This window comes from Mastacembelus armatus, chromosome 5, assembly GCF_900324485.2.
Source record: "Mastacembelus armatus chromosome 5, fMasArm1.2, whole genome shotgun sequence".
Taxonomy (NCBI): domain Eukaryota; kingdom Metazoa; phylum Chordata; class Actinopteri; order Synbranchiformes; family Mastacembelidae; genus Mastacembelus; species Mastacembelus armatus.
The window spans coordinates 17,393,267-17,407,965 of record NC_046637.1 but is presented as its reverse complement, the minus strand read 5'-3'; the positions used below and the strand labels follow the sequence as shown (position 1 = coordinate 17,407,965).

At 40.7% G+C, this 14,699-nt stretch overlaps 1 protein-coding gene across 4 annotated transcripts in view; it reads right to left on the bottom strand.

Annotated features, from left to right (window-relative positions):
• Positions 1–3,855: 3,855 nt before the first annotated feature.
• Positions 3,856–14,699, bottom strand: part of ptpdc1a (protein tyrosine phosphatase domain containing 1a) — a 34,893-nt gene continuing 24,049 nt past the window's right edge. Inside the window, exons 6-11 of one of the 4 annotated variants that reach the window (XR_003295725.1) lie at positions 11,591–11,728; positions 10,416–11,515; positions 8,463–8,648; positions 6,269–7,742; positions 5,053–5,163; positions 4,935–4,960 (exon numbers count right to left, since the gene is read on the bottom strand). Coding sequence is in view for 3 of the 4 variants with exons in the window: in XM_026307461.1 (XP_026163246.1) it covers positions 4,847–4,960; positions 5,053–5,163; positions 8,463–8,648; positions 10,416–11,515; positions 11,591–11,728 (1,649 nt within the window). In the remaining variant the exon portion in view is untranslated. Of the gene's footprint in view, positions 4,961–5,052; positions 5,164–5,811; positions 7,743–8,462; positions 8,649–10,415; positions 11,516–11,590; positions 11,729–14,699 lie in introns of those variants that run through there. The other 3 variants (XM_026307461.1, XM_026307464.1, XM_026307463.1) reach the window with 3 other exon arrangements.

The window sequence follows — 14,699 nt, the reverse complement described above, 5'->3', positions numbered from 1 at the left end:
AATCAATGCAGTCAACATGTTGACTAACATTTGTCTGGATTTGACTCATGTACAGTACTGTTGTGCAGCTATAGGACTTGTCAGTGCAGGTGGTGAAATGTGTAAAGCTCCCCCCCCCCCTTTTCCTTGGAATTCTGCAAAAAGCTGAGTCAGCAGTGGTAATGTAACTGTTTCCATCCTGCAGCTTCATACCTGAGGTCAATCTCTTTTACTGGCTTGTCAAACCCAGTTTTCCACTTTTCTGACAGGCATCATGTCATTTGCTATAACACATGAAATATCCATCAGTGTGAGCTTCTTTTTAACCTCTTATCTGCTAATGAGTGAAAAAGCAGACAGCAATAACTGCTGCTGGGGTCTGAACTAGCAAGAGGTGTGATTGTGAGCAAACTACAGACTATATTTCATTACAGGTATTACTCCACTGCTTATACAGTTTTACAAAGTCTAACCATTTCCAAATCATACCCGTTATGTGACCTCCTCTCATCACAATTCATCATCTGACTCGCCCAGTGGTTGTTCATTTTCAAATTTACAGTGTGTGTGTGTTTTTTGCCTTGTTTTGGACCTAGAAGTGTCAGCTACATTGTAGCCAGATGGAGAGCAAACCGTTAGCCAAAATTACTCATCAGTTTTTTGTTTTTTTTAAATCGTTATTGCAGGATTGTCTTTTAACTTGGGAAAATAAACATTTAAAGTGCTTGCTTCATCGCCCAGCCCTCACTACAACTAACAAATATTTCCATTAATGAATAATATGCCAACTATTCTGATCCCAGAACAAAAGGTTCTGGAATCAAATCCTCTGCAACCCTGAGGCCTTTAACTGGTGGAGTCTGAATGTTCCCCGTGTCTGTTTGGGTTTGTTCTGGGTGCTCCAGCTTCCGCAAACAATCCTAACACGTGGGGTTAGTTAAGTGGTGACTTGTCACTGTGATAGACTGGTGATCTATCCAGGATCTGTCCTCTCCACTGTCAGCTGGTATTGGTTACAGTGATACAGCATCCATCCGCTGCAGCTCTACTTTATGTATAACTTCATGATTATTATGACAAACTATACCCAGAGTGCAACAATTAACCAGCACGACTAAAGGATGTGCTATGTGATTAGTTTAGAAAAAGCAGCCAGCTGCCTCCCCTGATCAAACACACTGCTGTCTGCCCCTCTACTGTCTGACCAGTGCTGCTCCACAAATGGCTTTGTTTGCAGAGCTGTTGTTACTTTGTCAGTATGACGCGCATTGAACTGGCCCCACAGAATCAATCAAGTAACTGTGACATTCAGCCTTTCTTTCTTGAACACTGTGCTTACACCAGGACCGACACTTGGAATGGAAGCAAGCAGGCTAGCTGGATTTAACAGCCAGTCAACATGACGGGACATTTAAGAACTACACCATCCTCTCTACACAGCCTCAACGTTGTAAGCTAAATGGTACTGAATGTAGTAATTGCAGACACGTGTACAGGACTATGTTATTCACACCGCACTCTGCTAGATAACCACTGCTCTAACCTGCTAGCTAAGGTAGCAGGTAGCAGCTAGCTAGTAGCACGTTCAGCATGTTGGACCAGGAAACCGCCCGTCCAATAAAAGTGCAGCAACTGCATCTTCCTCTACACAATTACAGCAACCACGATTACACAGACTTTTATGAACACTCATTCAAGCATTGCGATGTATTTATGCAATATATATCTGTGATTAACACATTCAGCCCACCTGTCTGCCATGTCGAAAAGCGCCTCCACCCTCTCACTGCTTCTTCTCCGTGTTCAGCGCAGTTGCAACGCTGTCAAACGGGTATTACTGCCCCTGCTGCTTTACATTGTCACCTACAGCAAGATCTATGTACAACCTTATGGAGCCAGAACAGTGACAGTTCAACTTTGGCACTGAAAACAAAATCGGAAATGAAAAATAAAACACTGAGACATTTGAATTTTTTTTTTTGCGTTTATGTTTTTTTTAAACAAATTTTTTCAATTGTTTTTCAATGCCATAGTTTTTTTAAATTTTGGATTTCTGTCACTGTTTTGGTGTGGAGGAGAGGGCTAACAGGGTGTGGTTACTACATGTTCTGCATATAATTTGCATATGTATGAACAACACAGCTCATGCTTCCCTGTTCATTGTATGAACTGCTATGCTGTAAACATCGTCAGTTTCTACCGGAGATAATGTTATTGTGGATATCTTTAATTACCAATCCGAGTAGTGAAAATACAAATTTGATTGACATAGATATCTAAAATGAATTTTCAAACAGTAGCGTGGTTCATTCACATGATAAAACAGCTCACCATGGACGACGCTCACTTCCTAGCATGACTGTAGCCAGCATGAATTCAGCTGCAGCTCCCAAACAGCTAGTCTGTCTATCCTGTTTTTTCCACACAGGGATGGGCTGATATGAAGTTAACGTTACCTTTTGATCAGCTTAATAATGTTACATGAGCAGCAGGGTCACCGAGTACAAACATTAACTCTGGTGTTGAGGCTGCCACATATTTTGTGTTAGCACATTTATGAGACCTTCTGCAGCAGCAGCAGCCACACTGGCCTCTGAAACAAAGCAAAAACAATCACCACAGGACCAGAGTCTGAGCTAACATTACCATTAACCACATGTATATATATGCTAACTTGCTAACTCACTTGCTCCAGCATACCTCTGCCAAACTAGTATAATATTATTAAGCTAGCACTAACTTCAAACCCCCTCAACACTGTGTGGAAAAGCAAATACAACAGGACAGAGGGACATATCTGTGCTTTGGAAGCACCAGCCGAGCTCATGGAAGCCATTTGCTAGAGACCTAAGATCATAAGACAGCAGTAACATGGACGGGGGTGAGGAGCTTTTATGTCCATGTTGTGGAAAATTTATCTTTGGCTTATTATATAAAAATAGAATACTATGTAGAACAATAAGAAACAAGAACAAGGAAGGGAAATGCATACTTGCAAAAACAAAAACTAGCCTATATAAAATATAATAGATTGATATGGGAGAGGGAATACATTTTTGTGGAGTTCAGCAGCCTGCCCCACTCATTTCTGATGACTCTTGACTACAGAGTCTCCCTGAGAGAAAAGCTCAAAGTGCTGGGATCGCTTCTAAGAAGCTTTAATTAATTTAACAGGTTACACATTTCTCATTTGATTGCTTCTAAGGCGTCTCCATTAAAATTATCTTTAATTCTACTATTTGTCTTCATTTATACTGAAAAAAATGTGAAAAGCTAGACAAGGACCTGAGCCATCTCTTCCTTCTGATGGCTATTTCCAGCATTCTAAGGCTCCATATCACAAAGGACACATCAACTTCACTGTACATTGTATTTCACAGGGTGCTAGCTCTTAGTCTAATGGGGCACCTTTGGGACATGGAGAAACTGAAGCGATCATGTCCACATGGACCTGAATCTCAAGGGAATTATTCCAGCATCATGCAAAATGCACGCAAGAAAGAGGCTGCTCTTGGGGAAAAGGTGGGTTTCTACCCATTAGGGAGGTGCACATATGCCTCTTATTGTCAAATCTTGAAGAGGCACAATCTTGGCTAAACCAGATGCTTTTATCCCACTCCCTGGATTTGGATGTGAGCATCAACATAAAGAAAACAATAAAATGATTATCATGATGAATCAGACACTTTGAACTGTGTGCATCAGAGAGTGATTGGACTTTTGCCCTTACTGATGAACAAACAGGGATGTATCATTTTTATGCCCTCATGTTGCTTGTGACCTACCTTATTAATAACAATAAGAAACACACCATATATAGAGTATACATCTATATGTACAGATGTGAGATATCAGGAAAGACTGAGTGCCCACAGCTTGCAGTGCATTGTGTTTAATTCTGAGAAGTAGCTTGTTTAAACAATGAAAAAATAGTGCTTATTGAAAATTCCCCACAGTATCATATCTTTCATATTATTATTATTAGTGTTCCACATTCAACATGTGTGAGTAGATACACATTAAACTGTGCCTATACATGAGACATAAAATGAGAGGCAACCACTGACTTCTCTCAACAGCTACACACATGCACACACACAAACACACATAGGCAAGGCAATGTTACACACATAAGCCACTGCATTTGAGGCAGACAGCATTTTGCTAAATGCAACAGAGGAGGCAGATTGATGTTTAACAAATGCATGTAGCACAAAAGAGTACAGTGAGAGGTTTTAGGTACCCACAGTATTAAGGACATTAAATTGATTGGTAAAGCAAATGCAGTGTGGTCTTTTGAGTTTGCATTGCCATATCAACAGCCACAGTTTGCATTTAACTAAGAAAACAGCTTACATTCTACAGGAACAAAGCTAATTTGCATCTTGTCATCGGGTAATAGGTAAGATCTTAATAAATAAGACACATTGTAGCATCTGCACAGTGTAAAACATCTTTTGGTTTAAATAAGACCCCCACACCAATAGCTTTGAGTGCTGAGTTACATGTTTAAATAACATTACATTAACTTCATGAGAGGTTCCTCAGTCGTTTCCTCATTATACAATAAAAGCAACATCTATTTCTTAACAAATCTTACAAAACAGATAGAACAAATGGTTTAAAACTGAGCGCAGTGGCACATTAACACAGACATGGCAGTGTTTAGTCTAGTAAGAGCTTATAAAAAAGGACAAAATGCTAAACCTTCATACTACAGATGTCTTAAAGAATTTTGACTAAAGATTGGCAGATCACAGCAGTGTCTGGTGCAAGGAACTTGGTTAAAAATACAATAATGCCCCTAAAATTTGAATGTAACCCCTTTTGTAATTCCTTTTGTCAAGCTGATCATGTCAAGACTGGATCAGGAGACTTCATTCTCCTCCACAGATTTGTCACGCAGCTCATGAAGAATGGGCGTCAGGATTGCTTTCAGTGTCATGTACAAAGACTCACTGTTCTCTGATGCAGAGTCGATCTGGGGGAAGAAAAAAAAAACAAAACATTAATGTAAACGAAACACCCAGTGTGAAACTATATAGTTAAAACAAACCTTATGTTAATAGTCACCTTAGTAAACACTTTTATTGTTTGGTTGAGAAAGCTAGTCTCCACTTCTTCAGGCACTGGGAGAAGATGAGCAGCACAGTCGAGGATACACAGCAAAGTCAGCCTGTGACCCTGTTGATGGTAAGGACCAGGGCATACAATTACATCACAACTTTTTCACTGGTAAGGACCAACTGCTAAGGACAAAATGTGACCATAAAGCAATTTTGAGGAGCTAGGATATTCATAGCATAACACATACAAGATTTAGGAAAAACAACTAAAATTAAAATTTGTGCCATAATCAGGTTGTTGGGTGTAGGGTTGCATGAATCAATTAATAGAATCAATAAAATTTGATTATTAAAATAGTTGGCAATGAATGTATTAATTGATTAGTTGGATCTAGTGATGTAGCTGTTTGTCATGGCACATGGTGACACAATGAGCAGCCACAGAGACAAAAATTGGAGTGGAGAAAAGTGAAAGTTACGTTTTCGATTGACTCATCAAAAGCATAACAGATGTATTCATCCATTTCATATACCCGGGTTATTCCTTAACCAGGATCACGGGGATCTGCTGGAGCCTATCCCAGCTCTCTTTTCAGGTGGAAGGCAGGGGTACACCCTGGACAGGTCGCCAGTCCATTGCAGGGCCACATATAGACACACAAAGACAAACAACCACACACTCACACCTATAGGCAATTTAGAGTCACCAATCAACCTAACATGCATGTTTTTGGACTGTGGGAGGAAACCAGAGTACCCGGAGAACATGCAAACTCCACACAGAAAGGCCGGGTTGCGAACCCATGGATCTTCTGGCTGTGAGGCAACAGTGCTGACCACTCCAGTGACCATGCTGCCCTGATGGATTCATTAATTATTAAAATAGTTGTAGTTGCACCCCTAGTTGTGTTACTCCATTCTGAGTATCAGTATTCCCTGCTTTAGTTCTGTGTTTTTTGATGGTTCGTGTGAGTGGTTGTGTTGATGAGCTCTGTCTGGTTTTCATCAAACTGTATGCATTATGGCCAAACATCTCCACTGTGTCACTTGTCTGTCCAAAGGACATTTTTCCAGAGGCTTTTTGTTTGTTAAGATGCAACTTTTCAAACCTAAGCCATGCTGCCTTGTTCTTTTCAGAGAGGTTTTCTCCTGGCAACCCTTTGAAAAAAGCCATACTGGTGCAGTCTTTTTCTAATTCTATTGTCATGAACCTTGACATTTACCATGCTAACTGAGGTCTGTTGAGTCCACTTTTGGGTTTGTTGCAGCTTCTCTGAACATTACTCTGACCTTGAGGTGAAATTGTTGAGACGTTTGCTCCTGGGAAGATTGATGATTGTCTGGAATGTCTTCCATTTGTGAACAGTCTTTCTCACAGTGGAATGACAGATCAAATGTTTTGAAAATGGACTGATAACCCTTCCCAGATTGATGGGCAGCAACAATTGATTCTCTAAGATTATTGCTAAAGTCTTTCCTCCTTCGCATTGTGTTAACACATATCTGAAGGCTCCAGACCAGCAAACTGCCAAATGTTCTGCTTTTATAAAGGTGCTCACACTTTCTGATGATCAATTGATCAAATGTTTCATCAGCATCAGCAGCAGCTTGCTGCTAATTACCTTCTTCCTTATGGAAGCAATGGATGGATGTACTTTATTTTTCATATACTGTTTCTGCATTTTTGCTTAGTTTTTATTAAATAAATAATAACAGGGTGAAATGTGTTGGTCATCTGAGGTTCTATTTACCTAGCTTTAAGACCTGATTAGGATCAGATCATTTTTTATTACATACTTCATGTCATGAATGTCCTGGAGAGATTCATCCTGGCTCAACTCAGACCCTTGGTAGCCCCTGCCCTGGACCCTCTTCAATTTGCACATCAGCCTCATGTTGGCATGGACGACACCGTCATCTACCTGCTGCAGTGTGCTCACTCTCACCTGGATGGTGGTAAGGGCACTGTGGGGATCATGTTCTTTGATTTCTCCAGTGCCTTTAACACCATTCAACCCTTTCTGATGAGTGAGAAGCTGCTCAGGATGAGTGTCAGCTCCTCCACTCTCCTTGATTACTGACTATCTGTCAGACAAGCCCCATTTTGTGCGACTGGGGGGCTCAATGTCTGATACTGTGGTCAGTAATGTGGGGGTGCCACAGGGGACTGTCCTGTCTCCATTTCTGTTCACTCAGATTTCCAGTACAACTTTGGATCCTGCCACCTGCTGAAGTTCTCTGATGACTCTGCAGTGGTTCGGTGTATTAAAGATGGACCAGAGTTGGAGTACAGGACACTGATCAGAGACTTTGTGGAATGCTCCCAGGCTAAGTACCTGCTCCCGAACGTGGACAAGACGAAGGAGCTCGTCATAGACTTCAGGAAGAGGGCACCAGTGTAACCCATCATCATCCAGGGCAAGGAGGTGGAAGTAGTGAACCGCCACAAGTACCCGGGAGTCCACTTGAACAGCAGGCTGGACTGAAAGGACAACAGCAATGCTATGTACAAGAAGGCATGAATAGACTTCCTGAGGAAGCTCGGGTCCTTTAATGTGTGCAGGAGGTGCTGGAGATTTTCTACCAGTCTGTGGTTGCAAGTGCCCTGTACTTTGCTGTGTTCTGTTGGGAGAGCAGTTGCAGTAATAGAGACATCAGCCGGATTAACAAACTGATCTGGAAGGCTGGACATTTTATCTGCAATGAAATGAAGATGTTTGATCCAATGAGGCACAGGAGAACACTGGACAAACTGCTCTCCATCATGGACAATCCTTCACACCCACTTCACCAGACTGTGGAGGGGCAGCGGAGCTGATTCTCCAACAGACTCATCCAGCTCTGCTGCCACATTGAACGGTATAGGACTTCATTTATGCCGTTTTCAATCCATCTGTACAACAATTCACCCTTTTGCATCAGATAATTCCATTTTATTCATGTTTATTATCCCGTCTGTTAATGTTATATATACAGTGTATATATACTTCCATTTTCCTTGTAAATTTATATGTATGCAAATCTTATATCTCAATTCAATTAAATTTTATTTGTATAGCGCCAAATCACAATACAAATCATCTCAAGCATATAATATTGTATTATATTTCTATTTATCTTATTTTATTTTTATCTATGTTAGTTTTTATCTTATTTTGCTATCATTTTTTGTCAAGAGTGTTTTGTGTGCAACTGAGCTACTGTGACCAAGCAATTTCCCTTGTGGATCAAAAAAGTTTAGTGTAAATCTAAGTCTAAGTCTGATGTGTAAAAACCATAGAACCCAAAGAGGGCGTACTTTATTTTTCACGACTGTAAATAGCTAGCTGGAAAAAACTGTTTAAACAGTTTGTCAAGTGTGTGTTATCATTCTTTGCTTCTGAAAGTAATGTTGTGGAAGATGTTCAACTCTGCTACCTTTTCCAGTGAGTTCAGGATGTTCTGTGGGTTGGTGTTCTCCTCACTGAGAACATTTATATCCTCTCTGCTGATGACTGGATCTCTGAGCTGCTCCAGCCATGACCACATCAGACAGGACAGAACTAGAGGGTCTCTCTCCATACACAGCCTCTCCCATGCCGCCTCTCGGGAATTCAGCTCTGTCTGCACATTACAATAAACAACACTCTGACAACAGCCTGACTGAAATGAAGTGACATTAAGTAAAAACGAACATCCTTAAATTAGTAATAAGAAAGGAATCAGAATGTGCTGCAACCATGATTCTCTGTACTCTTCAGAGGTTGGGGATTATAGGCTCTCTGATCAATGAAGGAGGGTGGTGCTTTCCCACCATTGTTTGAGACTCACGTAAATAATTGCTTAGAAGTCACAAATATAAGTGACCACATAATTAGCTCTTTATAGGTGAACTGGGGGAAAATCAAGTTCCTCTAATACCCCAAGTACAGAAGTCCAGTTTCCCCACATTGTTTTTTAGTGGGGGAACCCTGCTTGCCTGAAAAAAGAGCCACTGTACTAATGTCAGAACCAATCTTCACATTTTTATGAAATACAAAATTAGGTTTATTAAGTCTCAAAAGGAGTAGCACCACATCATGAAGGGTGCATATTTCATGCATGAGGCAAATAGAATAAGACAATTACACTGTTGCACTGGTGCAGGTGGCCGACTGATCAATTGCAACATTCCTTCGGCAGTAATAAATCAAAATAGCATTATGGACAAAAGACAAACACAACCTCCAGTCAGTTCAAGTGCTCATGTGTGAGAAAAGAAAGGAAACTGGTCTTTACAAGCCTGTGTCCACTCTGTCAGTGTGTACTGCCTGAGCTGAACTAAAACAAAACGCCACGACTGTGAACGTTTTCTGCCATGTTCACTAAATTTCAATGTAAGAATTGTAGAGGCATTTTTAATACCACATAGAATGCAGGCCAAACCTGTCAATTAATGATGTCTGCCTTAGCCTAATACTGATATCTATGCCAGGCAAGCCAAATGATTGATGTCTTCATATTACCTTCCAATGTCTTTTTGTTTTTCAACAAAAATTAAATTAGTTTGAAAACTTTACAAGACCTGCAGATCCCCTGACTACACACCCCATAAACTCTGACTAGATAGCACAGCATGTGTGATGAAATGCAGTGGCTGCCAGTCCTCTGAATGTACCAAGTTGATGATAAATAGATGGATAGGCAATGCATCACTTAATATATGACCAATAAAGTGGTCATATTGTAAGGGTACAGATAGAACATTAATGCACAATAGTTTCTACAATAACCAGAGAGTACTTTATATATTTTCTAATGCACCGTGTTACTACATGGTACCATATTTTTCATACCATAAGTCACACTAGAGTAATAGTCACTTTTAGCAAAAACAGAAAAAAACATAAGTCGATTTAGTGTATAAGATGCATTTCTAATTATACCAATTATAGTCTAAATTAGCCTCTGACGATCGTAGGCTAGGCATAAAAACAAGCAGAAGTGCATTATGAAATACATTTATCTGTATCAAGTAATGTTAGTTAACTCCGCCAACTTCATGGAGAATGTCAAGTGGTGTGTCCTCCCCCTCTCTTGGGTTGCCAGAATCCCCACACTCCAAACTTTGTGCCAGCTGCATACTGTATTATCTGCACTTTGAAGTCTGCAGTATAGCTCTTTGTTTTGGGCAGAATTTTCACTTGTGTTACACTAGGAGTTACAGTTTAGCGTGAATATAAATGTTTTTACTTGTTCGGCAGTACAGTATTATATTCAGTTGAGTCTAGGGTCCCATCTAACGGTAGTGACTATTTAACAGAATGACATATATGAGTCACTTTGCAGGACAAGCCAGAGAAATAAAAAAGTCTTGATTTGTAGTCTGGAAAATATGGTATATTTGCTTACCTGCCACTCTGAGACCTTGAAGCTGAGATCTTTGTCTGTGAGGACCATGGCCAGAGCTTTGGCCACCAGCAGGCGTCTGCTCTCTGGAGTGAGCTCAGACTGGAGGATGATGACATCTCTCTCTGCTCCACCCAATGACACATCCACATCTGGTTGCTCTTCACTGCTCATCAGTTTGCTCTTTGATGATAAGGCTGACAGTGTGGTACTACAATGGGATTTTTCTCCCTGCTCCAAAAGATCTAAAGACAAACTCTGATGCCCCTTATTTAGCTGTTTTTTTAAAAAGGGAGAACCAATGTTTTGCTTTGCTTCTCTGATTGTGTCCTGAATGTTGCTGATGTCCTGAGGAGAGAAGTCACAGAATCTGTGGGGTGTACAGGCTGTAAGGCTGCTGAAAGACAAAGAATGTTTAATCAGGCAGTTGATTGGGTTGTTGCTCTTCAGATTTCCTAAAAGCTCCTGTCGTGGTCGAAGTTTGTGAAGGAAAGAATCGCTGTAGCTGAGGTTCCTGTTGTTCAACAGAGAAAAGTTCAGAAAGCTTTCTACATTCTGCTGCCTCCACAGAGGTTCAAGCTCATGATCACTGGTGAGAGGCTGATCACAATGAGGCCTGGAGTGCAGAGGTGGCTGGCTGAGAGGATGAGATGAACAAGGAAGAATAGGAATACCCTTCCCTCTCATCTCCTTCCCCAGTTGCTGAAGAGCCTGCTGGGACACGGTCTTCTCAACCTCGGCTGTGAGGTCAGGGATCTCCAGCCAATCCTCCTCGATTTCCACCTGTTTATTGGCTGCAATGTTGAGTAGAAGCCTGCACACCAGCTGGATGATTTTTGGCACGTTCTTCATCTGCCGAGCCTCATAGCCATGCAGGAGGTGGCGCTGCCGGGTGAGGTACTGTGATAATGTGACAGCACTTGTTTTGGGTTCTGCACAGGAGAAGACACTTCGGAGAGGAACCAGGAACTGGGCAAACTCCCTCACACACAGCAGCTGGCCTCTGGTCTGGATGGAGTTGGGTCTCTTGGCTCGTACAAACAGGATGGCTTGGTCAGCACTCATCCGGGATGTGAACACCAAGTAACAAGCCAACAACACGCCTACATGAAGAACAAACATATAATAAAACCTAACTTATAAGCAAGTCTAAATTGTTGTGTGTTTGTGGTGCAAACCTGTTCTTCCAAGACCAGCATGACAGTGGATAGCCATTTTCCCCTCTTGGACAGCAAACGACATGACTTTTACCATGTCAAGGATTGTAGTTAGAGATGCCACACCGTAGTCTTTCCAGCCAAAGTTGTAGTAATAGACTGAAATACACAAAGCCAGAAAACTGAATCCATTTCACACACAACCTTATGGGCCTTATATATCTATTAAAGTATCTTCTTTGTCATTCAAATATAAAATAGGTGTATTTGATGTTTAACAGGTACTCTGTCAATTAAAAAAAAAAAGAAGAATCAAAGCTGGATGCAGTAGAAACAGATAGATCTTGAATTGTACGCATCCTTATTTCTTGCCAATTCATTTAATATTTCATAGCTAAAGTAATTCAGTCAGTGTTTTGTATATTTCACCATATATTATATTCACTTTGTGTAGACTAATTACGTGTCTTCTGTGTTTGTCACATTGATAATATATAAGACAGGAGCAGTTTGTTTCTCACACTATGAAGCACTATGGGAGGTCATCAGGTTCTACAATCAGCAAAGTTATTTTATGCCTCCTCCTCTGAGTAACTAATGAAAACTGATTGAATAATGAATTACCCAACTGTGTGAAGATAGACTCAAGATGCACCTGGGCTTTTTTTTTTTAGAGAAATAGGAAGAGTGAAGGCTTTCACAGAAAGGAAACCAAGCAACAAGAGTAACAAGTGTATAAGAGGAAAAGAGGTAGGAGATTGCTCTGGGATTAAGATTGTTTGTCTAATTCCTGTTAATAGGTTTGGCTCAAAACTGCCACGCCACTCCACCCAAAATGTGGAAACAGATTATGATCACTAAAATTTGGTTGTAGATGATCCATTATAAGAAAGATAATCTTGTCAACACATTAAAGGTGAGATAATATGTCCCTTTTTTGGGAATAAAAAAGTAGGTCCCAAGGTCCACAAAATGCGTCTGTAAATTGTCAATGAAATACCTTTTACATCAGTTTCCAGGAGGTCTGAAAATTTGTTGTGAATACAGCACTTGAAAACGACCGGTTTTGAGAGCTTGTCGCTTTAAAAGAATGAGCTTGTGGCTCCTTCACCTCTTTGAGGAAGTGCCTGCTATGCAGGTTCAACCTCCTTCCAGTTTCCATGGTGAGGGAAATTTGAAGTCCCAAATGCAACAAAGCATGTCGGAATGGTTAGTTAACATTTTTGATTTACTGTGTTTGATACTATTTCATAATTGAATTGGGGCATTCTTAGAAAGTAGCTGCTAGTTTGCCTTTCTTTTTCATGAATAAAAAAGGTCACGTAATAGCGGCTGGAGGACAACTATGTAAGCAGCTACATTAGCTACACTGCTAATAGTCAATAGTACAATATGTGCAACAGTAGTTAGGGAAAATGTCGTGCCTGTTATTTGGTTAAAAACATAATTCTTTATACTTTTCATAATGCATTTCAAAGTGTATAACGTGAGGAATACTTGATACTGTGCTCTTTCATTGTCAATATTACATTTTATATGCTTATATTAAAGTCAAAGCATATAAATATGGTTTACACCGTATCATAGCATACGTCTTTCTTCCTATGTGCCAAGGTAGATAATGCTGAACTATTGCTGCAGAGATAGACCACAGGTATGTTTGGCTATTAGTTACAAATGTTATTGTCTGGGCAATTCTGTCATCAAAACTTATGTTTTCCTAACTAACCAAGGTCACAAGACAGCTGAACAGCTTCCAAACCTATCGTCATGGTTAGCACCTGGGGCTGGTAAATGTGTTTGAATGTGTTACAGAAGGCATTCAGAATGTGCCAGGCTGACTATGACTCCCCGTGTCTAACAGGATAAAATCAATAAGTCTGATAGGCTGTTATTACCAGTATTTTGGAAACGATTCAGATGTTTTAAAAATTCATAAATTACATTTTAAAAATTGCTTAGATATCCTCCGGAGACCCAGCCTATTCATTTATGTCCTCTGTAGCTGACATTGGTTTTTGAGCTATACATCTTGTGTCTTTTGAGCTTCCTCACTAAGTCCTGGTTTGTTAAATAGAGGACATCCTGGCCTTTCCAATGAACTGAGGCAGAGAGAATTTTATACCGAATGGTGGAAGGAGAGTCAGACCTGGAATTGTCAGATGAGAAAAGTGCTGAGAATGAGTTTGATCCTGTTCAAGAAGAGAGAGAAAGCTCAGATGAGGCAGGAGGCTCATCAGATGAGACGACAGACACAGATGAACAGGAAAACCGTCGTCCTCTGTGGGCCAAGACCAGCATGTATGATAGATCAATAGATGGATAGACAGATGCTGTAGATTAGTTACTGTGTTCATTACCTCATTGTTTTGTTTTTTCACCCATTATAGATTCAAACCTGTTCTACCCAGGCCTCCTGACTATCAAGACGACCCCACCATTCGTAGAAACTGGAGTCCTATTGATTACTTTTCACAGTACATTGACAAAGTTTTTGAAGACTTGGCAGCATTCACAAACCAGAGAGAGATACAGGTGAGGGGTGTGTCCCTAAACACCACCGCTGAAGAAATGAGGATCTTCTTTGGAATATCAATCCACATGGCCTGCCTTGGCTTTCCCAGAATCAAAATGTTCTGGGCCAGCAAAACCAAAGTGCCAATAATATGCCAGAAAATGACACGAAACAGGTTCTTTAAGTTGAGGAACTCACTAAAGATTGTAAATGACCTGGATGTAACAGAACAAACAAAGAAGAAAGACATTCTTTGGAGAGTCAGATCACTTCTGGACAGAGTAAGGCAAGGCTGCCTTAGCCTCCCAAAACCAGTAAAAGTCTGCATTGATGAACAAATGATCCCTTTTACGGGCTGGTGTCCCATCAGGCAATTTGTGCCTGGCAAGCCATACCCTACTGGCTTAAAGGTATTTGTACTTGCTTCTCCAGATGGTCTGATGTTGGACTTTGAAGTTTATCAAGGGAAGGATACATTTGCTGGTCAAAAAATAGAAATTGGGGCAGCAGCAGTCCTACGCATGGTTGAAACTGTTCCCACTGGAAGTCACCTGTACTTTGATCGCTACTTCACATCAATTAACCTCATGGATGAATTGCTGGCCAAGGGCCTTC